At 48.9% G+C, this 27,529-nt stretch overlaps 1 protein-coding gene across 1 annotated transcript in view; it reads right to left on the bottom strand.

The window, feature by feature from the left end:
- The window catches only part of rps6kal (ribosomal protein S6 kinase a, like), a 144,068-nt gene that overhangs the window by 42,744 nt on the left and 73,795 nt on the right, over positions 1-27,529 (bottom strand). The window contains exons 16-17 of the mRNA XM_046296269.1: positions 12,470-12,628; positions 10,093-10,254 (exon numbers count right to left, since the gene is read on the bottom strand). Of these exons, the coding sequence (XP_046152225.1) occupies positions 10,093-10,254; positions 12,470-12,628 (321 nt within the window). The remainder of the gene's footprint in view (positions 1-10,092; positions 10,255-12,469; positions 12,629-27,529) is intronic.

Genomic DNA, 27,529 nt, shown 5'->3' with positions numbered 1-27,529 from the left:
CCTAATGTCAACCCCTAACTTTACCCTTCCTAATGTCAACCCTAACTTTACCATTCCTAATGTCAACCCTAACTTTACCCTTCCCAATGTCAACCCTAACTTTACCATTCCTAATGTCAACCCTAACTTTACCATTCCTAATGTCAACCCTAACTTTACCCTTCCTAATGTCAACCCTAACTTTACCATTCCTAATGTCAACCCTAACTTTACCCTTCCTAATGTCAACCCTAACTTTACCCTTCCTAATGCCAACCCTAACTTTACCCTTCCTAACCCACCCACTTTACCCTTCCTAATGTCAACCCTAACTTTACCATTCCTAATGTCAACCCTAACTTTACCCTTCCTAATGTCAACCCTAACTTTACCATTCCTAATGTCAACCCTAACTTTACCATTCCTAATGTCAACCCTAACTTTACCCTTCCTAATGTCAACCCTAACTTTACCCTTCCTAACCCACCCACTTTACCATTCCTAATGTCAACCCTAACTTTACCATTCCCAATGTCAAGCCTAACTTTACCCTTCCTAATGTCAACCCTAACTTTACCCTTCCTAATGTCAACCCTAACTTTACCCTTCCTAATGTCAACCCTAACTTTACCATTCCTAATGTCAACCCTAACTTTACCATTCCTAATGTCAACCCTAACTTTACCCTTCCTAATGTCAACCCTAACTTTACCCTTCCTAACCCACCCACTTTACCATTCCTAATGTCAACCCTAACTTTACCCTTCCTAATGTCAAGCCTAACTTTACCCTTCCTAATGTCAACCCTAACTTTACCCTTCCTAATGTCAACCCTAACTTTACCCTTCCTAATGTCAACCCTAACTTTACCATTCCTAATGTCAACCCTAACTTTACCCTTCCTAATGTCAACACTAACTTTACCCTTCCTAATGCCAACCCTAACTTTACCCTTCCTAACCCACCCACTTTACCCTTCCTAATGTCAACCCTAACTTTACCATTCCTAATGTCAACCCTAACTTTACCCTTCCTAATGCCAACCCTAACTTTACCCTTCCTAATGCCAACCCTAACTTTACCCTTCCTAATGTCAACCCTAACTTTACCCTTCCTAATGTCAACCCTAACTTTACCCTTCCTAATGTCAACCCTAACTTTAACCTTCCTAATGTCAACCCTAACTTTACCCTTCCTAACCCACCCACTTTACCATTCCTAATGTCACCCTAACTTTACCCTTCCTAACTTTACCCTTCCTAATGTCAACCCTAACTTTACCCTTCCTAATGTCAACCCTAACTTTACCCTTCCTAATGTCAACCCTAACTTTACCCTTCCTAATGTCAACCCTAACTTTACCATTCCTAATGTCAACCCTAACTTTACCCTTCCTAATGTCAACCCTAACTTTACCCTTCCTAATGCCAACCCTAACTTTACCCGTCCTAATGTCAACCCTAACTTTACCCTTCCTAACCCACCCACTTTACCCTTCCTAATGTCAACCCTAACTTTACCCTTCCTAATGTCAACCCTAACTTTACACTTCCTAATGTCAACCCTAACTTTACCCTTCCTAACCCACCCACTTTACCCTTCCTAATGTTAACCCTAACTTTACCCTTCCTAATGTCAACCCTAACTTTACCATTCCTAATGCCAACCCTAACTTTACCCTTCCTAACCCACCCACTTTACCCTTCCTAATGTCAACCCTAACTTTACCCTTCCTAATGTCAACCCTAACTTTACCATTCCTAATGTCAACCCTAACTTTACCCTTCCTAATGTCAACACTAACTTTACCCTTCCTAATGCCAACCCTAACTTTACCCTTCCTAACCCACCCACTTTACCCTTCCTAATGTCAACCCTAACTTTACCATTCCTAATGTCAACCCTAACTTTACCCTTCCTAATGTCAACCCTAACTTTACCCTTCCTAACCCACCCACTTTACCCTTCCTAATGTCAACCCTAACTTTACCCTTCCTAATGTCAACCCTAACTTTACCCTTCCTAATGCCAACCCTAACTTTACCATTCCTAATGTCAACCCTAACTTTACCCTTCCTAATGTCAACCCTAACTTTACCCTTCCTAACCCACCCACTTTACCCTTCCTAATGTCAACCCTAACTTTACCCTTCCTAATGTCAACCCTAACTTTACCCTTCCTAACCCACCCACTTTACCATTCCTAATGTCAACCCTAACTTTACCCTTCCTAATGTCAATCCTAACTTTACACTTCCTAATGTCAACCCTAACTTTACCCTTCCTAACCCACCCACTTTACCCTTCCTAATGTTAACCCTAACTTTACCCTTCCTAATGTCAACCCTAACTTAACTTTACCATTCCTAATGCCAACCCTAACTTTACCCTTCCTAACCCACCCACTTTACCCTTCCTAATGTCAACCCTAACTTTACCCTTCCTAATGTCAACCCTAACTTTACCATTCCTAATGTCAACCCTAACTTTACCCTTCCTAATGTCAACACTAACTTTACCCTTCCTAATGCCAACCCTAACTTTACCCTTCCTAACCCACCCACTTTACCCTTCCTAATGTCAACCCTAACTTTACCATTCCTAATGTCAACCCTAACTTTACCCTTCCTAATGCCAACCCTAACTTTACCCTTCCTAATGTCAACCCTAACTTTACCCTTCCTAATGTCAACCCTAACTTTACCCTTCCTAATGCCAACCCTAACTTTACCCTTCCTAATGTCAACCCTAACTTTACCCTTCCTAATGTCAACCCTAACTTTACCCTTCCTAATGTCAACCCTAACTTTACCCTTCCTAACCCACCCACTTTACCATTCCTAATGTCAACTCTAACTTTACCATTCCTAATGTCAACCCTAACTTTACCATTCCTAATGCCAACCCTAACTTTACCCTTCCTAATGTCAACCCTAACTTTACCCTTCCTAATGTCAACCCTAACTTTACCCTTCCTAACCCACCCACTTTACCATTCCTAATGTCAACCCTAACTTTACCATTCCCAATGTCAAGCCTAACTTTACCCTTCCTAATGTCAAGCCTAACTTTACCCTTCCTAATGTCAACCCTAACTTTACCCTTCCTAACCCACCCACTTTACCCTTCCTAATGTCAACCCTAACTTTACCCTTCCTAATGTCAACCCTAACTTTACCCTTCCTAACCCACCCCCTTTACCATTCCTAATGTCAACCCTAACTTTACCATTCCTAATGTCAACCCTAACTTTACCCTTCCTAATGTCAACCCTAACTTTACCATTCCTAATGTCAACCCTAACTTTACCCTTCCTAATGTCAACCCTAACTTTACCCTTCCTAATGCCAACCCTAACTTTACCCTTCCTAATGTCAACCCTAACTTTACCCTTCCTAATGTCAACCCTAACATTACCCTTCCTAATGTCAACCCTAACTTTACCCTTCCTAACCCACCCACTTTACCATTCCTAATGTCAACCCTAACTTTACCATTCCCAATGTCAAGCCTAACTTTACCCTTCCTAATGTCAACCCTAACTTTACCCTTCCTAATGCCAACCCTAACTTTACCATTCCTAACCCACCCACTTTACCATTCCTAATGTCAACCCTAACTTTATACCATTCCCAATGTCAACCCTAACTTTACCCTTCCTAATGTCAACCCTAACTTTACCATTCCTAATGTCAACCCTAACTTTACCCTTCCTAATGTCAACCCTAACTTTACCCTTCCTAATGGCAACCCTAACTTTACCCTTCCTAATGTCAACCCTAACTTTACCCTTCCTAACCCACCCACTTTACCATTCCTAATGTCAACCCTAACTTTACCATTCCCAATGTCAAGCCTAACTTTACCCTTCCTTATGTCAACCCTAACTTTACCCTTCCTAACCCACCCACTTTACCATTCCTAATGTCAACCCTAACTTTACCCTTCCTAACCCACCCACTTTACCATTCCTAATGTCAACCCTAACTTTACCCTTCCTAATGTCAACCCTAACTTTACCCTTCCTAACCCACCCTCTTTACCCTTCCTAATGTCAACCCTAACTTTACCCTTCCTAATGTCAACCCTAACTTTACCCTTCCTAATGTCAACCCTAACTTTACCCTTCCTAACCCACCCACTTTACCATTCCTAATGTCAACCCTAACTTTACCCTTCCTAATGTCAATCCTAACTTTACCCTTCCTAATGTCAACCCTAACTTTACCCTTCCTAATGTCAACCCTAACTTTACCCTTCCTAATGTCAACCCTAACTTTACCCTTCCTAATGTCAACCCTAACTTTACCCTTCCTAACCCACCCACTTTACCATTCCTAATGTCAACCCTAACTTTACCCTTCCTAATGTCAACCCTAACTTTACCCTTTCTAATGTCAACCCTAACTTTACCCTTCCTAATGTCAACCCTAACTTTACCCTTCCTAACCCACCCACTTTACCCTTCCTAATGTCAACCCTAACTTTACCCTTCCTAATGTCAACCCTAACTTTACCATTCCTAATGTCAACCCTAACTTTACCATTCCTAATGTCAACCCCTAACTTTACCCTTCCTAATGTCAACCCTAACTTTACCATTCCTAATGTCAACCCTAACTTTACCCTTCCCAATGTCAACCCTAACTTTACCATTCCTAATGTCAACCCTAACTTTACCATTCCTAATGTCAACCCTAACTTTACCCTTCCTAATGTCAACCCTAACTTTACCATTCCTAATGTCAACCCTAACTTTACCCTTCCTAATGTCAACCCTAACTTTACCCTTCCTAATGCCAACCCTAACTTTACCCTTCCTAACCCACCCACTTTACCATTCCTAATGTCAACCCTAACTTTACCCTTCCTAACCCACCCACTTTACCCTTCCTAATGTCAACCCTAACTTTACCATTCCTAATGTCAACCCTAACTTTACCCTTCCTAATGTCAACCCTAACTTTACCATTCCTAATGTCAACCCTAACTTTACCCTTCCTAATGTCAACCCTAACTTTACCCTTCCTAATGCCAACCCTAACTTTACCCTTCCTAACCCACCCACTTTACCATTCCTAATGTCAACCCTAACTTTACCCTTCCTAATGTCAACCCTAACTTTACCCTTCCTAATGCCAACCCTAACTTTACCCTTCCTAATGTCAACCCTAACTTTACCCTTCCTAATGCCAACCCTAACTTTACCCTTCCTAACCCACCCACTTTACCATTCCTAATGTCAACCCTAACTTTACCCTTCCTAATGTCAACCCTAACTTTACCCTTCCTAATGCCAACCCTAACTTTACCCTTCCTAACCCACCCACTTTACCATTCCTAATGTCAACCCTAACTTTACCCTTCCTAATGTCAACCCTAACTTTACCCTTCCTAATGTCAACCCTAACTTTACCCTTCCTAATGTCAACCCTAACTTTACCCTTCCTAATGTCAACCCTAACTTTACCCTTCCTAATGTCAACCCTAACTTTACCCTTCCTAATGCCAACCCTAACTTTACCCTTCCTAACCCACCCACTTTACCATTCCTAATGTCAACCCTAACTTTACCCTTCCTAATGTCAACCCTAACTTTACCCTTCCTAATGCCAACCCTAACTTTACCCTTCCTAACCCACCCACTTTACCATTCCTAATGTCAACCCTAACTTTACCATTCCTAATGTCAACCCTAACTTTACCCTTCCTAATGTCAACCCTAACTTTACCCTTCCTAATGCCAACCCTAACTTTACCCTTCCTAACCCACCCACTTTACCATTCCTAATGTCAACCCTAACTTTACCCTTCCTAACCCACCCACTTTACCATTCCTAATGTCAACCCTAACTTTACCCTTCCTAATGTCAACCCTAACTTTACCCTTCCTAATGCCAACCCTAACTTTACCCTTCCTAACCCACCCACTTTACCATTCCTAATGTCAACCCTAACTTTACCCTTCCTAACCCACCCACTTTACCCTTCCTAATGTCAACCCTAACTTTACCATTCCTAATGACAACCCTAACTTTACCATTCCTAACCCACTGTAGACTTCCTAATACAAACTTTAGCCGTTCGTAACCCTCCAACTTCACCCATCTAACTTAACCCTGTCTAGCCCAAACACTCACTCACTTTTTAGTGACAAGGGGCACTATTCGGAAACTCTGATAAATGTCCAAAGTAAACTTATTCAGGCTCAGAAGCTAGGATATGCATATACAGTGAGGCAAAAAGTATTTAGTCAGCCACCAAGTGTGCAAGTTCTCCCACTTAAAAAGATGAGAGGCCTGTAATGTTCATCATAGGTCCACTTCAACTATAACAGACAAAATGAGGGAAAAAATCCAGGAAATCACATTGTAGGATTTTTTATGAATTTATTTGCAAATTATGGTGGAAAATAAATATTTGGTCAATAACAAAGTTTATCTCAATACTTTGTTATATACCCTTTGTTGCCAATGACAGAGGTCAAACATTTTCTGTAAGTCTTCACAAGGTTTTCACACACTGTTGCTGGTATGTTGGCCCATTCCTCCATGCAGATCTCCTCTAGAGCAGTGATGTGGGGGTGGCAGGGTAGCCTAGTGGTTAGAGTGTTTAACTAGTAACCGGAAGCAAACCCCCGAGCTGACAAGGTACAAATCTGTCGTTCTGCCCCTGAACAGGCAGTTAACCCACTGTTCCTAGGCCGTCATTGAAAACAATAATTTGTTCTTAACTGACTTGCATAGTTTAAAAAAATAACTACTTCGTTGCCCGGGCGGTGTGTTTGGGATCATTGTCATGCTGAAAGACCCAGCCACGTTTCATCTTCAATGCCTGTGCTGATGGAAGGAGGTTTTCACTCAAAATCTTACGATACATGGCCCGATTCATTCTTTCCTTTACACGGATCAGTCGTCCTGGTCCCTTTGCAGAAAAACAGCCCCAAAGCATGATGTTTCCACCCCCATGCTTCACAGTAGGTATGATGTTCTTTGGATGCAACTCAGCATTCTTTGTCCTCCAAATACAATGAGTTGAGTTTTTACCAAAAAGTTCTATTTTGGTTTCATCTGACCATATGACATTCTCCCAATCTTCTTCTGGATCATCCAAATGCTATCTATCAAACTTCAGACGGGCCTGGATATGTACTGGCTTAAGCAGGGGGACATGTCTGGCATTGCAGGATTTGAGTCCCTGGCGGCGTAGTGTGTCACTGATGGTAGGCTTTGTTACTTTGGTCCCAGCTCTCTGCAGGTCATTCACTAGGTCCCCACGTGTGGTTCCAGCGATTTTTGCTCACCGTTCTTATGATCATTTTGACCCCACGGGGTGAGATCTTGCGTGGAGCCCCAGATCGAGGCAGATTATCAGTGGTCTTGTATGTCTTCCATTTCCTAATAATTACTCCCACAGTTGATTTCTTCAAACCAAGCTGCTTACCTATTGCAGATTCAGTCTTCCCAGCCTGGTGCAGGTCTACAATTTTGTTTCTGGTGTCATTAGACAGCTCTTTGGTCTCGGCCATAGTGGAGTTTGGAGTGTGACTGTTTGAGGTTGTGGACAGGTGTCTTTTATACTGATAACAAGTTCAAACAGGTGCCATTAATACAGGTAACGAGTGGAAGACAGAGGAGCCTCTTAAAAAAGAAGTTACAGGTCTGTGAGAGCCAGAAATCTTGCTTGTTTGTAGGTGACCAAATACTTATTTTCCACCATAATTTGAAAATAAATTCATTTAAAATCCTACAATGTGATTTTCTGGATTTTTTTCCTAATTTTGTCTGTCATAGTGGAAGTGTACCTATGATGAAAATTACAGGCCTCTCTCATCTTTTTAAGTGGAAGAACTTGCACAATTGGTGGCTGACTAAATACTTTTTTGCCCTACTGTACTTGGTAGAATTGGATAGAAAACACTCTGACGTTTCTAAAACTGTTAAAAAAAATGTCTGAGTATAACAGAACTGATATGGCAGGTGAAAACCCGAGGAAAATCCATCCAGGAAGTGGGATTTTTTTAAATGTGAGTGGTTTTCCATTGAATGCCTATTGACTATGTAATTGGTTAGGGCCCAGATTGCAGCTCCTATGGCTTCCACTAGATGTCAACAGTCTTTAGACATGGTTTCAGGCTTGTTTTCTGAAAAAAACGACAAAGAAAATACCTTTTGGTTAGGGGACTGGGGAAGCATGCAGTACTGGTTTGCGCTCGAGACTGTGCACGCCCTTCGTTCTTTTTCCTTTCTATTGAATACGCTATTGTCTGGTTGACATATTATCAATTATTTAGATACACCCTAACTTTCCAACTACATCCTTCGTAAACACCAACTTTAACCTTCAACGTTACCCTTCCCTACACTCCAACGTCACCCTTCCCAACACTCCAACGTTACCCTTCCCAACACTCCAACGTCACCCTTCCCAACACTCCAACGTTACCCTTCCCTACACTCCAACGTCACCCTTCCCAACACTCCAACGTTACCCTTCCCAACACTCCAACGTCACCCTTCCCAACCCTAACGTCACCCTTCCCAACACTCCAACGTCACCCTTCCCAACACTCCAACGTCACCCTTCCCAACCCTAACGTCACCCTTCCCAACACTCCAACGTCACCCTTCCCAACACTCCAACGTCACCCTTCCCAACCCTAACGTCACCCTTCCCAACACTCCAACGTCACCCTTCCCAACACTCCAACGTCACCCTTCCCAACCCTAACGTCACCCTTCCCAACCCCAACGTCACCCTTCCCAACCCTAACGTCACCCTTCCCAACCCTAACGTTACCCTTCCCAACCCTAACGTCACCCTTCCCAACCCTAACGTCACCCTTCCCAACCCTAACATCACCCTTCCCAACCCTAACGTCACCCTTCCCAACACTCCAACGTCACCCTTCCCAACACTCCAACGTCACCCTTCCCAACCCTAACTTCACCCTTCCCAACCCTAACTTCACCCTTCCCAACCCTAACGTCACCCTTCCCAACACTCCAACGTCACCCTTCCCAACACTCCAACGTCACCCTTCCCAACCCTAACGTCACCCTTCCCAACCCTAACGTCACCCTTCCCAACCCTAACTTCACCCTTCCCTACCCTCCAACCTTATCCTTCCAAACCCTCCAACCTTATCCTTCCAAACCCTCCAACGTCACCCTTCCCAACCCTCCAACGTCACCCTTCCCAACCCTCCAACGTCACCCTTCCCAACCCTCCAACGTCACCCTTCCCAACCCTCCAACGTCACCCTTCCCAACCCTCCAACGTCACCCTTCCCAACCCTCCAACGTCACCCTTCCCAACCCTCCAACGTCACCCTTCCCAACCCTCCAACGTCACCCTTCCCAACCCGAACGTCACCCTTCCCAACCCTAACGTCACCCTTCCCAACCCTAACGTCACCCTTCCCAACCCTAACGTAACCCTTCCCAACACTCCAACGTCACCCTTCCCAACACTCCAACGTCACCCTTTCCAACACTCCAACGTCACCCTTTCCAACCCTAACGTCACCCTTCCCAACCCTAACGTCACCCTTCCCAACCCTCCAACGTCACCCTTCCCAACCCTAACGTAACCCTTCCCAACACTCCAACGTCACCCTTCCCAACCCTAACGTCACCCTTCCCAACACTCCAACGTCACCCTTCCCAACCCTAACGTAACCCTTCCCAACACTCCAACGTCACCCTTCCCAACCCTAACGTCACCCTTCCCAACACTCCAACGTCACCCTTCCCAACCCTAACGTCACCCTTCCAAAGCCTAACGTCACCCTTCCCAACCCTAACGTCACCCTTCCCAACCCTAACTTCACCCTTCCCAACCCTAACTTCACCCTTCCCAACCCTAACTTCACCCTTCCCAACCCTAACTTCACCCTTCCCAACCCTAACTTCACCCTTCCTAACCCTAACTTCACCAATCTAACTTAACCCTTTAACCCTAACCCTCTATCTTGACCCTTCCTAACTCACCAACTTTATCCGTCCTAACCCTAGAACGTTATCCTTCCTAACCCTACAGCTTTATCCTTCCTAAACCTCTAACTTTCCTAACCCACTGCTTTCTCTCTCTCTTCCTCCTCCTCTCTCTCACCTCTGGAGCAACAAAGTTAGCTGTGTAACATGGTGTTAGTAGCAGTCCGTTTCCTCCTCTCAGCTGCTTGGAGAAACCAAAATCACAGATCCTGATAGAATCAGGATTCCCACTGTCGTCCATATAGAGGATGTTACTGGGCTTTAAGTCCCTATGGACAACCTAGAGGAAAGAGGGAGAGGAAAGAGATGAAGGAGGAAGAGGAAGGAGAGAGGGGGGAAGAGAGAGAGCGAGAGGGAAGAGGAGAGAGAGAGAGGGAAGAGGAGCAAGCGTGAAGTGGAGCAAGTGAGAGCGAGGAGGAGCGAGCGAGAGGGAAGAGGAGCGAGCGAGAGCGAAGAGGGAAGATGAGCGAGCGAGAGGGAAGAGGGAAGAGGAGCGAGCGAGAGCAAGAGGGAAGAGGAGCGAGCGAGAGGGAAGAGGGAAGAGGAGCGAGCGAGAGGGAAGAGGGAAGAGGAGCGAGCGAGAGGGAAGAGGAGCGAGCGGGAAGAGGAGCGAGCGTGAAGAGGAGCAAGTGAGAGCGAGGAGGAGCGAGCGAGAGGGAAGAGGGGCGAGCGAGAGCAAGAGGGAAGAGGAGCGAGCGAGAGGGAAGAGGAGCGAGCGAGAGCAAGAGGGAAGAGGAGCGAGCGAGAGGGAAGAGGGAAGAGGAGCGAGCGAGAGGGAAGAGGAGCGAGCGAGAGGGAAGAGGAGCGAGCGAGAGGGAAGAGGAGCAAGCGTGAAGAGGAGCAAGTGAGAGCGAGGAGGAGCGAGCGAGAGGGAAGAGGGGCGAGCGAGAGCAAGAGGGAAGAGGAGCGAGCGAGAGGGAAGAGGAGCGAGCGAGAGCAAGAGGGAAGAGGAGCGAGCGAGAGCAAGAGGGAAGAGGAGCGAGCGAGAGGGAAGAGGGAAGAGGAGCGAGCGAGAGGGAAGAGGAGCGAGCGAGAGGGAAGAGGAGCGAGCGAGAGGGAAGAGGAGCGAGCGAGAGGGAAGAGGAGCGAGCGAGAGGGAAGAGGAGTGAGACAGAGAGGGGGGGAAGAGGAGTGAGAGAGAGAGAGGGGGAAGAGGAGTGAGAGAGAGAGAGGGGGAAGAGGAGCGAGCGAGAGGAAGAGGAGTGAGAGAGAGAGAGGGGGAGAGAGCGAGCGAGAGGGAAGAGGAGTGAGAGAGAGAGAGGGGGAAGAGGAGGAGGGAAGAGGAGCGAGAGAGAGGAGCGGGGAAGAGGAGCGAGAGGGAAGAGGAAGAGGAGAGAGGAAGAAGAGGAGCGTGAGGAGAGGAGTGAGAGAGAGAGAGGGGGAAAGGAGGAGCGAGGGAAAGAGGAGAGAGAGGGAAGAGGAGCGAGCGAGAGGAAGAGGAGCGAGCGAGAGGGAAGAGGAGTGAGAGAGAGAGAGGGGGAAGAAGAGGGAAGAGGAGAGGAGCGAGAGGGAAGAGGAGCGAGCGGGAAGAGGAGCGAGCGAGAGGGGAGGGAAGAGCAAGAGGGAAGAGGAGCGAGCGAGAGGGAAGAGGAGCGAGCGAGAAGAGAGGAGAGGGAAGAGGAGCGAGCGAGGGAAGAGGGAAGAGGAGCGAGCGAGAGGGAAGAGGAGAGAGAGAGAGAGAGGGGGAAGAGGAGCGAGCGAGAGGGAAGAGGAGCGAGAGAGAGAGAAAGGGAAGAGGAGCGAGAGGGAAGAGGAGCGAGCGAGAAGAGGAGCGAGCGGGAAGAGGAGCGAGCGAGAGCAAGAGAGAAGAGGAGCGAGCGAGAAGAGGAGCGAGCGAGATGGAAGAGGAGCGAGCGAGAGGGAAGAGGAGCGAGCGAGAAGAGGAGCGAGCGAGAGGGAAGAGGAGCGAGCGAGAGGGAAGAGGGAAGAGGAGCGAGCGAGAGAGAAAGGGAAGAGGAGCGAGAGGGAAGAGGAGCGAGCGAGAAGAGCGAGCGAAAGGGAAGAGGAGCGAGCGAGAGCAAGAGGGAAGAGGAGCGAGCGAGAGCAAGAGGGAAGAGGAGCGAGCGACAGCGAGAGGGAAGAGGAGCGAGCGACAGCGAGAGGGAAGAGGAGCAAGCGAGAGGGAAGAGGAGCGAGCGAGAGCAAGAGGGAAGAGGAGCGAGCGAGAGCAAGAGGGAAGAGGAGCGAGCGAGAGCAAGAGGGAAGAGGAGTGAGAGAGAGAGAGAGGGGGAAGAGGAGCGAGAGGGGAAGGAGAGAGAGGGAGGCGAGAGAGAGAAGAAACAGGAAAGAGGATGATAGAGGGAGGAGGGGGTGGGAGGGAGGAGGAAGGATAGGAGGTAGAGAGGAAGAGGGAGGAAGAGAGGACGGAAGGGAGGAGTAAGAGAGATATGTTAGATAAAAGTTTGAGAAAAAAAACACCCACATCCAAGGTGGGTCAGTCTTACGCCAGTCTACAGTGTGTGTAGATGTTTCTTCATACAGTGTCTCAGTCTTACCCCTTGACAGTGCAGGTAGTGGACAGTCTTGGTAATAGTGTAGAGAACAGAGCTTGCTTCTCTCTCTGAGAAGAACTTCTGTCTGAGGATCTTATCCAGTAACTCTCCTCCCTTCATCAGTTCTGTTACCACATACACATACCTGCCCTCATCATACACCTAACACACACACACACACACACACACACACACACACACACACACACACACACACACACACACACACACACACACACACACACACACACACACACACACACACACACACACACACACACACACACACACACACACATTAATACACTGAGCTGTCAGTACAAACAAAATACATACAGAGACCCAGCTTAGGGGTACGGTAACAGCTTAGGGGTACAGTAACAGCTTAGGGGTACAGTAACAGCTTAGGGGTACAGTAACAGCTTAGGGGTACAGTAACAGCTTAGGGGTACGGTAACAGCTTAGGGGTACGGTAACAGCTTAGGGGTACGGTAACAGCTTAGGGGTACGGTAACAGCTTAGGGGTACGGTAACAGCTTAGGGGTACGGTAACAGCTTAGGGGTACAGTAACAGCTTAGGGGTACGGTAACAGCTTAGGGGTACGGTAACAGCTTAGGGGTACAGTAACAGTTTAGGGGTACGGTAACAGCTTAGGGGTACAGTAACAGTTTAGGGGTACAGTAACAGCTTAGGGGTACAGTAACAGTTTAGGGGTACGGTAACAGCTTAGGGGTACAGTAACAGCTTAGGGGTACAGTAACAGTTTAGGGGTACAGTAACAGCTTAGGGGTACAGTAACAGTTTAGGGGTACGGTAACAGTTTAGGGGTACAGTAACAGCTTAGGGGTACAGTAACAGCTTAGGGGTACAGTAACAGTTTAGGGGTACAGTAACAGCTTAGGGGTACGGTAACAGCTTAGGGGTACGGTAACAGCTTAGGGGTACGGTCAAGAATGCAGAGTTCCTCTCAGCCTATGCTGCTCTTCAGTCCCTAGACCTTTTGGCCCTGACGGAGACATGATCACCCCAGAGAACACTGCTACTCCAGCTGCTCTCTCTTCATCTGACTATGTTTCTCTCATAGTCCGAGAGCATCTGGTCATCACAGTGGTGGCACAGGGCTACTCAATTCTCCTAAGTGGAGATGTTCTCTTTTCTCACCTGTCAATCTCATTTGAATTCCATGATGTCACTCTCTGCTGTCCACTCAAGCTTAACATTGTTAAGAGCTAGACACCTTGGAGAGTTCCTCAATGAGCTAGACACTTTGGAGAGTTCCTCAATGAGCTAGACACCTTGGAGAGTTCCTCAATGAGCTAGACACTTTGGAGAGTTCCTCAATGAGCTAGACACCTTGGAGAGTTCCTCAATGAGCTAGACACCTCGGAGAGTTCCTCAATGAGCTAGACACCTTGGAGAGTTCCTCAATGAGCTAGACACCTAGGAGAGTTCCTCAATGAGCTAGACACCTTGGAGAGTTCCTAGACAATGGAGAGTTCCTCAATGAGCAGACTTGGAGAGTTCCTCAATGAGCTAGACACCTTGGAGAGTTCCTCAATGAGCTAGACACCTTGGAGAGTTCCTCAATGAGCTAGACACCTTGGAGAGTTCCTCAATGAGCTAGACACCTTGGAGAGTTCCTCAATGAGCTAGACACCTTGGAGAGTTCCTCAATGAGCTAGACACCTTGGAGAGTTCCTCAATGAGCTAGACACCTCGGAGAGTTCCTCAATGAGCTAGACACCTGGAGAGTTCCTCAATGAGCTAGACACCTTGGAGAGTTCCTCAATGAGCTAGACACCTCGGAGAGTTCCTCAATGAGCTAGACACCTCGGAGAGTTCCTCAATGAGCTAGACACCTTGGAGAGTTCCTCAATGAGCTAGACACCTTGGAGAGTTCCTCAATGAGCTAGACACCTCGGAGAGTTCCTCAATGAGCTAGACACCTCGGAGAGTTCCTCAATGAGCTAGACACCTCGGAGAGTTCCTCAATGAGCTAGACACCTCGGAGAGTTCCTCAATGAGCTAGACACCTCGGAGAGTTCTCAATGAGCTAGACACCTCGGAGAGTTCCTCTGAGCTAGACACCTCGGAGAGTTCCTCAATGAGCTAGACAGTTCCTCAAGGAGCTAGGAGAGTTCCTCAATGAGCTAGACACCTCGGAGAGTTCCTCAATGAGCTAGACACCTCGGAGAGTTCCTCAATGAGCTAGACACCTCGGAGAGTTCCTCAATGAGCTAGACACCTTGGAGAGTTCCTCAATGAGCTAGACACCTTGGAGAGTTCCTCAATGAGCTAGACACCTTGGAGAGTTCCTCAATGAGCTTGACACCTTGGAGAGTTCCTCAATGAGCTAGACACCTTGGAGAGTTCCTCAATGAGCTTGACACCTTGGAGAGTTCCTCAATGAGACTCGGAGAGTTCCTCAATGAGCTTGGAGAGTTCCTCAATGAGCTAGACACCTTGGAGAGTTCCTCAATGAGCTAGACACCTTGGAGAGTTCCTCAATGAGCTAGACACCTCGGAGAGTTCCTCAATGAGCTAGACACCTTGGAGAGTTCCTCAATGAGCTAGACACCTTGATAAGTTCATTTCCTGCTGATGGCTCACCGCTCTTCGTACTTGGTGACTTCAACTTCCAGACATCTGCCTTTCATTGATTTATTTCCCCTCCTTACTTCTCTTGATTCACCCTTTCCCAGTCCCCTCCAACTCACAAGGGAGCAATACACTTGACCTCATCTTTACTAGAGGCTGTTCTCCTACTAATCTCACTGTAACCCCCTCCAGGTCTCTGTTCTCCTACTAATCTCACTGTAACCCCCTCCAGGTCTCTGTTCTCCTACTAATCTCACTGTAACCCCCTCCAGGTCTCTGTTCTCCTACTAATCTCACTGTAACCCCCCCCCCACCCCCCTCCAAGTCTCTGTACCCCTACTAATCTCACTGTAACCCCTCTCCAGGTCTCTGTACCCCTACTAATCTCACTGTAACCCCCTCCAGGTCTCTGTTCTCCTACTAATCTCACTGTAACCCCCCACCCCCCTCCAGGTCTCTGTACCCCTACTAATCTCACTGTAACCCCTCCAGGTCTCTGTTCTCCTACTAATCTCATTGTAACCCCCTCCCCCTCCAGGTCTCTGCTCTCCTACTAATCTCACTGCGACCCCCTCCAGGTCTCTGTTCTCCTACTAATCTCACTGTAACCCCCTCCAGGTCTCTGTACCCCTACTAATCTCACTGTAACACCCCCTCCAGGTCTCTGTACCCCTACTAATCTCACTGTGACCCCCTCCAGGTCTCTGTTCTCCTACTAATCTCACTGTAACCCCCCCCACCTCCAGGTCTCCAGGTGTCTGTTCTCCTACTAATCTCACTGTAACCCCTCCAGGTCTCTGCTCTCCTACTAATCTCACTGTAACACCCCCTCCAGGTCTCTGTTCTCCTACTAATCTCACTGTAACCCCCTCCAGGTCTCTGTTCTCCTACTAATCTCACTGTAACCCCTCCAGGTCTCTGTTCTCCTACTAATCTCACCCCCCACCTCCAGGTCTCCAGGTGTCTGTTCTCCTACTAATCTCACTGTAACCCCTCCAGGTCTCTGCTCTCCTACTAATCTCACTGTAACCCCTCCAGGTCTCTGTTCTCCTACTAATCTCACTGTAACCCCCTCCAGGTCTCTGTTCTCCTACTAATCTCACTGTAACCCCTCCAGGTCTCTGTTCTCCTACTAATCTCACTGTAACCCCCCCACCTCCAGGTCTCCAGGTGTCTGTTCTCCTACTAATCTCACTGTAACCCCTCCAGGTCTCTGCTCTCCTACTAATCTCACTGTAACCCCTCTCCAGGTCTCTGTACCCCTACTAATCTCACTGTAACCCCCTCCAGGTCTCTGTTCTCCTACTAATCTCACTGTAACCCCCCCACCCCCCTCCAGGTCTCTGTACCCCTACTAATCTCACTGTAACCCCTCCAGGTCTCTGTTCTCCTACTAATCTCATTGTAACCCCCTCCCCCTCCAGGTCTCTGCTCTCCTACTAATCTCACTGTAACCCCCTCCAGGTCTCTGCTCTCCTACTAATCTCACTGTAAACCCCCCCCCAGGTCTCTGCTCTCCTACTAATCTCACTGTAACCTCCTCCAGGTCTCTGTTCTCCTACTAATCTCACTGTGACCCCCTCCAGGTCTCTGTTCTCCTACTAATCTCACTGTAACCCCCTCCAGGTCTCTGTACCCCTACTAATCTCACTGTAACTCCCCCCCCCCCACCAGGTCTCTGTACCCCTACTAATCTCACTGTAACCCCCTCCAGGTCTCTGTACCCCTACTAATCTCACTGTAACCCCCCCCTCCAGGTATCTGTACCCCTACTAATCTCACTGTGACCCCCTCCAGGTCTCTGTTCTCCTACTAATCTCACTGTAACCCCCCCACCTCCAGGTCTCCAGGTGTCTGTTCTCCTACTAATCTCACTGTAACCCCTCCAGGTCTCTGCTCTCCTACTAATCTCACTGTAACCCCCTCCAGGTCTCTGCTCTCCTACTAATCTCACTGTAACCCCTCCAGGTCTCTGTTCTCCTACTAATCTCACTGTAACCCCCTCCAGGTCTCTGTTCTCCTACTAATCTCACTGTAACCCCCTCCAGGTCTCTGTTCTCCTACTAATCTCACTGTAACCCCTCCAGGTCTCTGTTCTCCTACTAATCTCACTATAACCCCTCCAGGTCTCTGTTCTCCTACTAATCTCACTGTAACCCCTCCAGGTCTCTGCTCTCGTACTAATCTCACTGTAACCCCCCCCCAGGTCTCTGCTCTCCTACTAATCTCACTGTAACCCCCCAGGTCTCTGTACCCCTACTAATCTCACTGTAACCCCCCTCCAGGTCTCTGTACCCCTACTAATCTCACTGTGACCCCCTCCAGGTCTCTGTTCTCCTACTAATCTCACTATAACCCCCTCCAGGTCTCTGTTCTCCTACTAATCTCACTGTAACCACCCCCAGGTCTCTGCTCTCCTACTAATCTCACTATAACCCTCCTCCAGGTCTCTGTTCTCCTACTAATCTCACTGTAACCCCCTCCAGGTCTCTGCTCTCGTACTAATCTCACTGTAACCCCCCCCCAGGTCTCTGCTCTCCTACTAATCTCACTGTAACCCCCCCCCAGGTCTCTGTACCCCTACTAATCTCACTGTAACCCCCCCCCCTCCAGGTCTCTGTACCCCTACTAATCTCACTGTGACCCCCTCCAGGTCTCTGTTCTCCTACTAATCTCACTGTAACCCCCCCACCTCCAGGTCTCCAGGTCTCCGTTCTCCTACTAATCTCACTGTAACCCCCTCCAGGTTTCTGTTCTCCTACTAATCTCACTGTAACCCCCCTCCAGGTCTCTGTTCTCCTACTAATCTCACTATAACCCCCTCCAGGTCTCTGTTCTGTTCTCCTACTAATCTCACTGTGACCCCCTCCAGGTCTCTGTTCTCCTACTAATCTCACTGTAACCCTCCTCCAGGTCTCTGTTCTCCTACTAATCTCACTGTAACCCCCCCCCCCCACCCCCTCCAGGTCTCTGTTCTCCTACTAATCTCACTGTAACCCCCCAGGTCTCTGTTCTCCTACTAATCTCACTATAACCCTCCTCCAGGTCTCTGTTCTCCTACTAATCTCACTGTAACCCCCCAGGTCTCTGTTCTCCTACTAATCTCACTGTAACCCCCCCACGTCTCTGTTCTCCTACTAATCTCACTATAACCCTCCTCCAGGTCTCTGTTCTCCTACTAATCTCACTGTGACCCCCAGGTCTCTGTTCTCCTACTAATCTCACTGTGACCCCCCTCCAGGTCTCTGTTCTCCTACTAATCTCACTGTAACCCCTCCAGGTCTCTGTTCTCCTACTAATCTCACTGTAACCCCCCCAGGTCTCTGTTCTCCTACTAATCTCACTGTAACCCCTCCAGGTCTCTCTTCTCCTACTAATCTCACTGTAACCCCTCCAGGTCTCTGCTCTCCTACTAATCTCACTGTAACCCCCTCCAGGTCTCTGTTCTCCTACTAATCTCACTGTAACCCCCTCCAGGTCTCTGTTCGCCTACTAATCTCACTGTAACCCCTCCAGGTCTCTGTTCTCCTACTAATCTCACTGTAACCCCTCCAGGTCTCTGTTCTCCTACTAATCTCACTGTGACCCCCCCAGGTCTCTGTTCTCCTACTAATCTCACTGTAACCCCCTCCAGGTCTCTGTTCTCCTACTAATCTCATTGTAACCCCCTCCCCTCCAGGTCTCTGCTCTCCTACTAATCTCACTATAACCCCCTCCAGGTCTCTGTTCTCCTACTAATCTCATTGTAACCCCCTCCCCTCCAGGTCTCTGCTCTCCTACTCATCTCACTGTAACCCCCTCCAGGTCTCTGTTCTCCTACTAATCTCACTTTAACCCCTCCAGGTCTCTGTTCTCCTACTAATCTCACTGTAACCACCTCCAGGTCTCTGTTCTCCTACTAATCTCACTGTAACCTCCTCCAGGTCTCTGTACCCCTACTAATCTCACTGTAACCCCCCACCCCCTCCAGGTCTCTGTACCCCTACTAATCTCACTGTAACCCCCTCCAGGTCTCTGTACCCCTACTAATCTCACTGTAACCCCCTCCAGGTCTCTGTTCTCCTACTAATCTCACTGTAACCCCTCCAGGTCTCTGTTCTCCTACTAATCTCACTGTAACCCCCTCCAGGTCTCTGTTCTCCTACTAATCTCACTATAACCCCTCCAGGTCTCTGTTCTCCTACTAATCTCACTATAACCCCTCCAGGTCTCTGCTCTCCTACTAATCTCACTATAACCCTCCTCCAGGTCTCTGTTCTCCTACTAATCTCACTATAACCCCCTCCAGGTCTCTGTTCTCCTACTAATCTCACTGTAACCCCCTCCAGGTCTCTGTTCTCCTACTAATCTCACTGTAACCCCCCAGGTCTCTGCTCTCCTACTAATCTCACTGTAACCCCCCCAGGTCTCTGTACCCCTACTAATCTCACTGTAACCCCCTTCCAGGTCTCTGTACCCCTACTAATCTCACTGTAACCCCCCCCTCCAGGTCTCTGTACCCCTACTAATCTCACTGTGACCCCCTCCAGGTCTCTGTTCTCCTACTAATCTCACTGTAACCCCCCCACCTCCAGGTCTCCAGGTCTCTGTTCTCCTACTAATCTCACTTTAACCCCCTCCAGGTCTCTGTTCTCCTACTAATCTCACTGTAACCCCCTTCAGGTCTCTGTTCTCCTACTAATCTCACTGTAACCCCCTTCAGGTCTCTGTTCTCCTACTAATCTCAGTGTCAGGTCTCTGTTCTCCTACTAATGTCACTTTAACCCCCTCCAGGTCTCTGTTCTCCTACTAATCTCACTGTGACCCCCCCAGGTCTCTGTTCTCCTACTAATCTCACTGTAACCCCCTCCAGGTCTCTGCTCTCCTACTAATCTCACAGTAATCCCCCTCCAGGTCTCTTTTCTCCTACTAATCTCACTATAACCCCCTCCAGGTCTCTGTTCTCCTACTAATCTCACTGTGACCCCCCAGGTCTCTGTTCTCCTACTAATCTCACTGTAACCCCCCCCCCCCCCCCTCCAGGTCTCTGTTCTCCTACTAATCTCACTGTAACCCCCCCCCAGGTCTCTGTTCCCCTACTAATCTCACTATAACCCTCCTCCAGGTCTCTGTTCTCCTACTAATCTCACTATAACCCTCCTCCAGGTCTCTGTTCTCCTACTAAATCTCACTGTAACCCCCCCCCCCCCTCCAGGTCTCTGTTCTCCTACTAATCTCACTGTAACCCCCCCCCAGGTCTCTGTTCTCCTACTAATCTCACTATAACCCTCCTCCAGGTCTCTGTTCTCCTACTAATCTCACTGTGACCCCCCAGGTCTCTGTTCTCCTACTAATCTCACTGTGACCCCCTCCAGGTCTCTGTTCTCCTACTAATCTCACTGTAACCCCTCCAGGTCTCTGTTCTCCTACTAATCTCACTGTAACCCCCCCCAGGTCTCTGCTCTCCTACTAATCTCACTATAACCCCTCCAGGTCTCTGTTCTCCTACTAATCTCATTGTAACCCCGTCCCCCTCCAGGTCTCTGCTCTCCTACTCATCTCACTGTAACCCCCTCCAGGTCTCTGTTCTCCTACTAATCTCACTTTAACCCCTCCAGGTCTCTGTTCTCCTACTAATCTACTGTAACCACCTCCAGGTCTCTGTTCTCCTACTAATCTCACTGTAACCTCCTCCAGGTCTCTGTACCCCTACTAATCTCACTGTAACCCCCCCCACCCCCCTCCAGGTCTCTGTACCCCTACTAATCTCACTGTAACCCCCCTCCAGGTCTCTGTACCCCTACTAATCTCACTGTAACCCCCTCCAGGTCTCTGTTCTCCTACTAATCTCACTGTAACCCCCCCCCCACCTCCAGGTCTCCAGGTCTCTGTTCTCCTACTAATCTCACTGTAACCCCCTCCAGGTTTCTGTTCTCCTACTAATCTCACTGTAACCCCCTCCAGGTCTCTGTTCTCCTACTAATCTCACTATAACCCCCCTCCAGGTCTCTGTTCTCCTACTAATCTCACTGTGACCCCCCTCCAGGTCTCTGTTCTCCTACTAATCTCACTGTAACCCTCCTCCAGGTCTCTGTTCTCCTACTAATCTCACTGTAACCCCCCCACCCCCTCCAGGTCTCTGTTCTCCTACTAATCTCACTGTAACCCCCCCAGGTCTCTGTTCTCCTACTAATCTCACTGTAACCCCCCCCACGTCTCTGTTCTCCTACTAATCTCACTATAACCCTCCTCCAGGTCTCTGTTCTCCTACTAATCTCACTGTGACCCCCCCAGGTCTCTGTTCTCCTACTAATCTCACTGTGACCCCCTCCAGGTCTCTGTTCTCCTACTAATCTCACTGTAACCCCCTCCAGGTCTCTGTTCTCCTACTAATCTCACTGTAACCCCCCCAGGTCTCTGTTCTCCTACTAATCTCACTGTAACCCCCTCCAGGTCTCTGTTCTCCTACTAATCTCATTATAACCCTCCTCCAGGTCTCTGCTCTCCTACTAATCTCACTATAACCCTCCTCCAGGTCTCTGCTCTCCTACTAATCTCACTGTAACCCCCTCCAGGTCTCTCTTCTCCTACTAATCTCACTGTAACCCCCTCCAGTTCTCTGCTCTCCTACTAATCTCACTGTAACCCCCTCCAGGTCTCTGTTCTCCTACTAATCTCACTGTAACCCCTCCAGGTCTCTGTTCGCCTACTAATCTCACTGTAACCCCCTCCAGGTCTCTGTTCTCCTACTAATCTCACTGTAACCCCCTCCAGGTCTCTGTTCTCCTACTAATCTCACTGTGACCCCCCCCCAGGTCTCTGTTCTCCTACTAATCTCACTGTAACCCCCTCCAGGTCTCTGCTCTCCTACTAATCTCACTATAACCCCCTCCAGGTCTCTGTTCTCCTACTAATCTCATTGTAACCCCCTCCCCCTCCAGGTCTCTGCTCTCCTACTCATCTCACTGTAACCCCCTCCAGGTCTCTGTTCTCCTACTAATCTCACTTTAACCCCCTCCAGGTCTCTGTTCTCCTACTAATCTCACTGTAACCACCTCCAGGTCTCTGTTCTCCTACTAATCTCACTGTAACCTCCTCCAGGTCTCTGTACCCCTACTAATCTCACTGTAACCCCCCCCCCCTCCAGGTCTCTGTACCCCTACTAATCTCACTGTAACCCCCTCCAGGTCTCTGTACCCCTACTAATCTCACTGTAACCCCCTCCAGGTCTCTGTTCTCCTACTAATCTCACTGTAACCCCCTCCAGGTCTCTGTTCTCCTACTAATCTCACTGTAACCCCCTCCAGGTCTCTGTTCTCCTACTAATCTCACTGTAACCCCTCCAGGTCTCTGTTCTCCTACTAATCTCACTATAACCCCCTCCAGGTCTCTGTTCTCCTACTAATCTCACTGTAACCCCCCCAGGTCTCTGCTCTCCTACTAATCTCACTATAACCCTCCTCCAGGTCTCTGTTCTCCTACTAATCTCACTGTAACCCCCTCCAGGTCTCTGTTCTCCTACTAATCTCACTGTAACCCCCTCCAGGTCTCTGCTCTCCTACTAATCTCACTGTAACCCCCTCCAGGTCTCTGTTCTCCTACTAATCTCACTGTAACCCCCTTCAGGTCTCTGTTCTCCTACTAATCTCACTGTGACCCCCACCAGTTCTCTGTTCTCCTACTAATCTCACTTTAACCCCCTCCAGGTCTCTGTTCTCCTACTAATCTCACTGTGACCCCCCCAGGTCTCTGTTCTCCTACTAATCTCACTGTAACCCCTCCAGGTCTCTGTTCTCCTACTAATCTCACTGTAACCCCCTCCAGGTCTCTGTTCTCCTACTAATCTCACTGTAACCCCCTCCAGGTCTCTGCTCTCCTACTAATCTCACAGTAACCCCCTCCAGGTCTCTTTTCTCCTACTAATCTCACTATAACCCCCTCCAGGTCTCTGTTCTCCTACTAATCTCACTGTAACCCCCCCCCAGGTCTCTGTACCCCTACTAATCTCACTGTAACCCCCTCCAGGTTTCTGTTCTCCTACTAATCTCACTGTAACCCCCTCCAGGTCTCTGTTCTCCTACTAATCTCACTATAACCCCCTCCAGGTCTCTGTTCTCCTACTAATCTCACTGTGACCCCCTCCAGGTCTCTGTTCTCCTACTAATCTCACTGTAACCCTCCTCCAGGTCTCTGTTCTCCTACTAATCTCACTGTAACCCCCCCCCACCCCTCCAGGTCTCTGTTCTCCTACTAATCTCACTGTAACCCCCCCAGGTCTCTGTTCTCCTACTAATCTCACTGTAACCCCCCCCCACGTCTCTGTTCTCCTACTAATCTCACTATAACCCTCCTCCAGGTCTCTGTTCTCCTACTAATCTCACTGTGACCCCCCAGGTCTCTGTTCTCCTACTAATCTCACTGTGACCCCCTCCAGGTCTCTGTTCTCCTACTAATCTCACTGTAACCCCCTCCAGGTCTCTGTTCTCCTACTAATCTCACTGTAACCCCCCCAGGTCTCTGTTCTCCTACTAATCTCACTGTAACCCCCTCCAGGTCTCTGTTCTCCTACTAATCTCATTATAACCCTCCTCCAGGTCTCTGCTCTCCTACTAATCTCACTATAACCCTCCTCCAGGTCTCTGCTCTCCTACTAATCTCACTGTAACCCCCTCCAGGTCTCTCTTCTCCTACTAATCTCACTGTAACCCCCTCCAGTTCTCTGCTCTCCTACTAATCTCACTGTAACCCCCTCCAGGTCTCTGTTCTCCTACTAATCTCACTGTAACCCCCTCCAGGTCTCTGTTCGCCTACTAATCTCACTGTAACCCCCTCCAGGTCTCTGTTCTCCTACTAATCTCACTGTAACCCCCTCCAGGTCTCTGTTCTCCTACTAATCTCACTGTGACCCCCCCCCAGGTCTCTGTTCTCCTACTAATCTCACTGTAACCCCCTCCAGGTCTCTGTTCTCCTACTAATCTCATTGTAACCCCCTCCCCCTCCAGGTCTCTGCTCTCCTACTAATCTCACTATAACCCCCTCCAGGTCTCTGTTCTCCTACTAATCTCATTGTAACCCCCTCCCCCTCCAGGTCTCTGCTCTCCTACTCATCTCACTGTAACCCCCTCCAGGTCTCTGTTCTCCTACTAATCTCACTTTAACCCCTCCAGGTCTCTGTTCTCCTACTAATCTCACTGTAACCCCCTCCAGGTCTCTGTTCTCCTACTAATCTCACTGTAACCCCCTCCAGGTCTCTGTTCTCCTACTAATCTCACTATAACCCCCTCCAGGTCTCTGTTCTCCTACTAATCTCACTGTAACCCCCCCAGGTCTCTGCTCTCCTACTAATCTCACTATAACCCTCCTCCAGGTCTCTGTTCTCCTACTAATCTCACTGTGACCCCCCCAGGTCTCTGTTCTCCTACTAATCTCACTGTGACCCCCCTCCAGGTCTCTGTTCTCCTACTAATCTCACTGTAACCCCCTCCAGGTCTCTGTTCTCCTACTAATCTCACTGTAACCCCCTCCAGGTCTCTGTTCTCCTACTAATCTCACTGTAACCCCTCCAGGTCTCTGTTCTCCTACTAATCTCATTATAACCCTCCTCCAGGTCTCTGCTCTCCTACTAATCTCACTATAACCCTCCTCCAGGTCTCTGCTCTCCTACTAATCTCACTGTAACCCCCTCCAGGTCTCTCTTCTCCTACTAATCTCACTGTAACCCCCTCCAGTTCTCTGCTCTCCTACTAATCTCACTGTAACCCCCTCCAGGTCTCTGTTCTCCTACTAATCTCACTGTAACCCCTCCAGGTCTCTGTTCTCCTACTAATCTCACTGTAACCCCCTCCAGGTCTCTGTTCTCCTACTAATCTCACTGTAACCCCTCCAGGTCTCTGTTCTCCTACTAATCTCACTGTGACCCCCCCAGGTCTCTGTTCTCCTACTAATCTCACTGTAACCCCCTCCAGGTCTCTGTTCTACTACTAATCTCATTGTAACCCCCCCCCCCTCCAGGTCTCTGCTCTCCTACTAATCTCACTATAACCCCCTCCAGGTCTCTGTTCTCCTACTAATCTCATTGTAACCCCCTCCCCCTCCAGGTCTCTGCTCTCCTACTCATCTCACTGTAACCCCCTCCAGGTCTCTGTTCTCCTACTAATCTCACTGTAACCCCCTCCAGGTCTCTGTTCTCCTACTAATCTCACTGTAACCCCCTCCAGGTCTCTGTTCTCCTACTAATCTCACTGTAACCCCCTCCAGGTCTCTGTTCTCCTACTAATCTCACTATAACCCCCTCCAGGTCTCTGTTCTCCTACTAATCTCACTGTAACCCCCCCCAGGTCTCTGCTCTCCTACTAATCTCACTATAACCCTCCTCCAGGTCTCTGTTCTCCTACTAATCTCACTGTAACCCCCTCCAGGTCTCTGTTCTCCTACTAATCTCACTGTAACCCCCTCCAGGTCTCTGCTCTCCTACTAATCTCACTGTAACCCCCTCCAGGTCTCTGTTCTCCTACTAATCTCACTGTAACCCCCTTCAGGTCTCTGTTCTCCTACTAATCTCACTGTGACCCCCACCAGGTCTCTGTTCTCCTACTAATCTCACTTTAACCCCCTCCAGGTCTCTGTTCTCCTACTAATCTCACTGTGACCCCCCCCAGGTCTCTGTTCTCCTACTAATCTCACTGTAACCCCCTCCAGGTCTCTGTTCTCCTACTAATCTCACTGTAACCCCCCTCCAGGTCTCTGTTCTCCTACTAATCTCACTGTAACCCCCTCCAGGTCTCTGCTCTCCTACTAATCTCACAGTAACCCCCTCCAGGTCTCTTTTCTCCTACTAATCTCACTATAACCCCCTCCAGGTCTCTGTTCTCCTACTAATCTCACTGTAACCCCCCCAGGTCTCTGTACCCCTACTAATCTCACTGTAACCCCCTTCCAGGTCTCTGTACCCCTACTAATCTCACTGTAACCCCCCTCCAGGTCTCTGTACCCCTACTAATCTCACTGTGACCCCCTCCAGGTCTCTGTTCTCCTACTAATCTCACTGTAACCCCCCCCCACCTCCAGGTCTCTGTTCTCCTACTAATCTCACTTTAACCCCCTCCAGGTCTCTGTTCTCCTACTAATCTCACTGTAACCCCCTCCAGGTCTCTGTTCTCCTACTAATCTCACTGTGACCCCCTCCAGGTCTCTGTTCTCCTACTAATCTCACTTTAACCCCCTCCAGGTCTCTGTTCTCCTACTAATCTCACTGTGACCCCCCCCCAGGTCTCTGTTCTCCTACTAATCTCACTGTAACCCCCTCCAGGTCTCTGTTCTCCTACTAATCTCACTTTAACCCCCTCCAGGTCTCTGTTCTCCTACTAATCTCACTGTAACCCCCTCCAGGTCTCTGTTCTCCTACTAATCTCACTATAACCCCCTCCAGGTCTCTGTTCTCCTACTAATCTCACTGTGACCCCCTCCAGGTCTCTGTTCTCCTACTAATCTCACTGTAACCCTCCTCCAGGTCTCTGTTCTCCTACTAATCTCACTGTAACCCCCCCACCCCCTCCAGGTCTCTGTTCTCCTACTAATCTCACTGTAACCCCCCCCCCCCCCCCAGGTCTCTGTTCTCCTACTAATCTCACTATAACCCTCCTCCAGGTCTCTGTTCTCCTACTAATCTCACTGTAACCCCCCCCCCCCAGGTCTCTGTTCTCCTACTAATCTCACTGTAACCCCCCCCACGTCTCTGTTCTCCTACTAATCTCACTGTAACCCCCTCCAGGTCTCTGTTCTCCTACTAATCTCATTATAACCCTCCTCCAGGTCTCTGCTCTCCTACTAATCTCACTGTAACCCCCTCCAGGTCTCTGTTCTCCTACTAATCTCATTGTAACCCCCTCCCCCCTCCAGGTCTCTGCTCTCCTACTAATCTCACTATAACCCCCTCCAGGTCTCTGTTCTCCTACTAATCTCATTGTAACCCCCTCCCCCTCCAGGTCTCTGCTCTCCTACTCATCTCACTGTAACCCCCCTCCAGGTCTCTGTTCTCCTACTAATCTCACTTTAACCCCCTCCAGGTCTCTGTTCTCCTACTAATCTCACTGTAACCACCTCCAGGTCTCTGTTCTCCTACTAATCTCACTGTAACCTCCTCCAGGTCTCTGTACCCCTACTAATCTCACTGTAACCCCCCCCCCCCCCTCCAGGTCTCTGTACCCCTACTAATCTCACTGTAACCCCCTCCAGGTCTCTGTACCCCTACTAATCTCACTGTAACCCCTCCAGGTCTCTGTTCTCCTACTAATCTCACTGTAACCCCCTCCAGGTCTCTGTTCTCCTACTAATCTCACTGTAACCCCTCCAGGTCTCTGTTCTCCTACTAATCTCACTATAACCCCCTCCAGGTCTCTGTTCTCCTACTAATCTCACTGTAACCCCCCCCCAGGTCTCTGCTCTCCTACTAATCTCACTATAACCCCCTCCAGGTCTCTGTTCTC

This window comes from Oncorhynchus gorbuscha, linkage group LG13, assembly GCF_021184085.1.
Source record: "Oncorhynchus gorbuscha isolate QuinsamMale2020 ecotype Even-year linkage group LG13, OgorEven_v1.0, whole genome shotgun sequence".
In the NCBI taxonomy this organism is placed as follows: domain Eukaryota; kingdom Metazoa; phylum Chordata; class Actinopteri; order Salmoniformes; family Salmonidae; genus Oncorhynchus; species Oncorhynchus gorbuscha.
This window is presented reverse-complemented; position numbering and strand designations above follow the sequence as displayed.